Source organism: Monodon monoceros, unplaced genomic scaffold, assembly GCF_005190385.1.
Source record: "Monodon monoceros isolate NGI ecotype Baffin Bay Population unplaced genomic scaffold, NGI_Narwhal_1 Super_Scaffold_8, whole genome shotgun sequence".
NCBI lineage: Eukaryota > Metazoa > Chordata > Mammalia > Artiodactyla > Monodontidae > Monodon > Monodon monoceros.
The window spans coordinates 72,074,313-72,075,322 of NW_021703785.1; the positions used below are offsets into that span (position 1 = coordinate 72,074,313).

The 1,010-nt window shown below is 64.4% G+C and overlaps 1 protein-coding gene across 1 annotated transcript in view; it reads left to right on the plus strand.

Annotated features, from left to right (window-relative positions):
• The first annotated feature begins 651 nt into the window (after positions 1-651).
• The window catches only part of AMER2 (APC membrane recruitment protein 2), a 1,845-nt gene continuing 1,486 nt past the window's right edge, over positions 652-1,010 (plus strand). Inside the window, exon 1 of the mRNA XM_029209966.1 lies at positions 652-1,006. Coding sequence (XP_029065799.1) covers positions 652-1,006 — 355 coding nt within the window. The remainder of the gene's footprint in view (positions 1,007-1,010) is intronic.

The window sequence follows — 1,010 nt, forward strand, 5'->3', positions numbered from 1 at the left end:
CAACTTCCACCCCAGGGAACTTGCACTTTCATTGCAGAGTTGCTGACTGGTATCTGACTGATGGCCGATGCTTTTGTAGCAAGAATCTGAACCTCAGTGATCCGAGTTCCCCATCGACCCGGAGGCTGTGCTCAGCCCTGGACAAGACAGATGTAAACAGACATCCTCCGTGCCCGCCGGGCTTGGTATCCAAATGATAAAAACGGACATGCAGGGCGTGGGAAAGGCATGAGGAGTCACGAAGTCCGGGGCCGGTGGTTAGAGAAATCAGTGTTTTGTGTTGGGTTGGATTTCTTTGTCCAGTCGGGGGCATTTTGCGATCCACGATTGGGCTTCTGAAAAGAGCGATCAGGAGGAGGAATCTGAAGGTGGGTGAGACTGGATGGAATTTATATTGCAAGATTACGGCTCTAATTTCTGCAATCAGCTCGAGGAGGCTCCGCCGCCCGCTCTCGCCGCAGAAAAGCTGCAGCACAAAGCCGAGCCGGACGCGAAGTGGGTTAGGGCGTTATATAAGCCCCGGCGGGAGGGGAGATGGTCTTTTCTGCGCGCTCCTCCCGCGGCGGCGGCGGCGGCGCGGCTCGGGTTGATTTAGAGCGCGGCTGACAGCGGGCTGGCGCGGCCGCGCTGACGCCAGGCTGCTGCGTCGCCATGGAGACGGGCGGGCGCGGCGCGGCTGTCAGCGGCGGGCGCGCGGCCGCGGGGGGCCGCCGGAGGAAGGCGCGGGCCGCGGCCGGGACCCTCGCGGCAGACATGGACTTGCATTGTGATCGCGCCGCCGAGCCGCCGGCCGCCGAGCCGCCGTCGGGCAAGATTAACAGAGCCGCCTTCAAACTGTTCAAGAAGAGGAAGCCGGGCGGCGCGATGCCTAGCATCTTCGGGGTCAAAAACAAAGGGGACGGGAAGGGCGCGGGGCCCGCGGGGCTGGTGCGCAGCCGGACGCACGACGGGCTGGCCGAGGCTCTGGCGCTGGAGGGCGGCCGCCGCGAGGAGCCGCGCGCGGGCGGCGG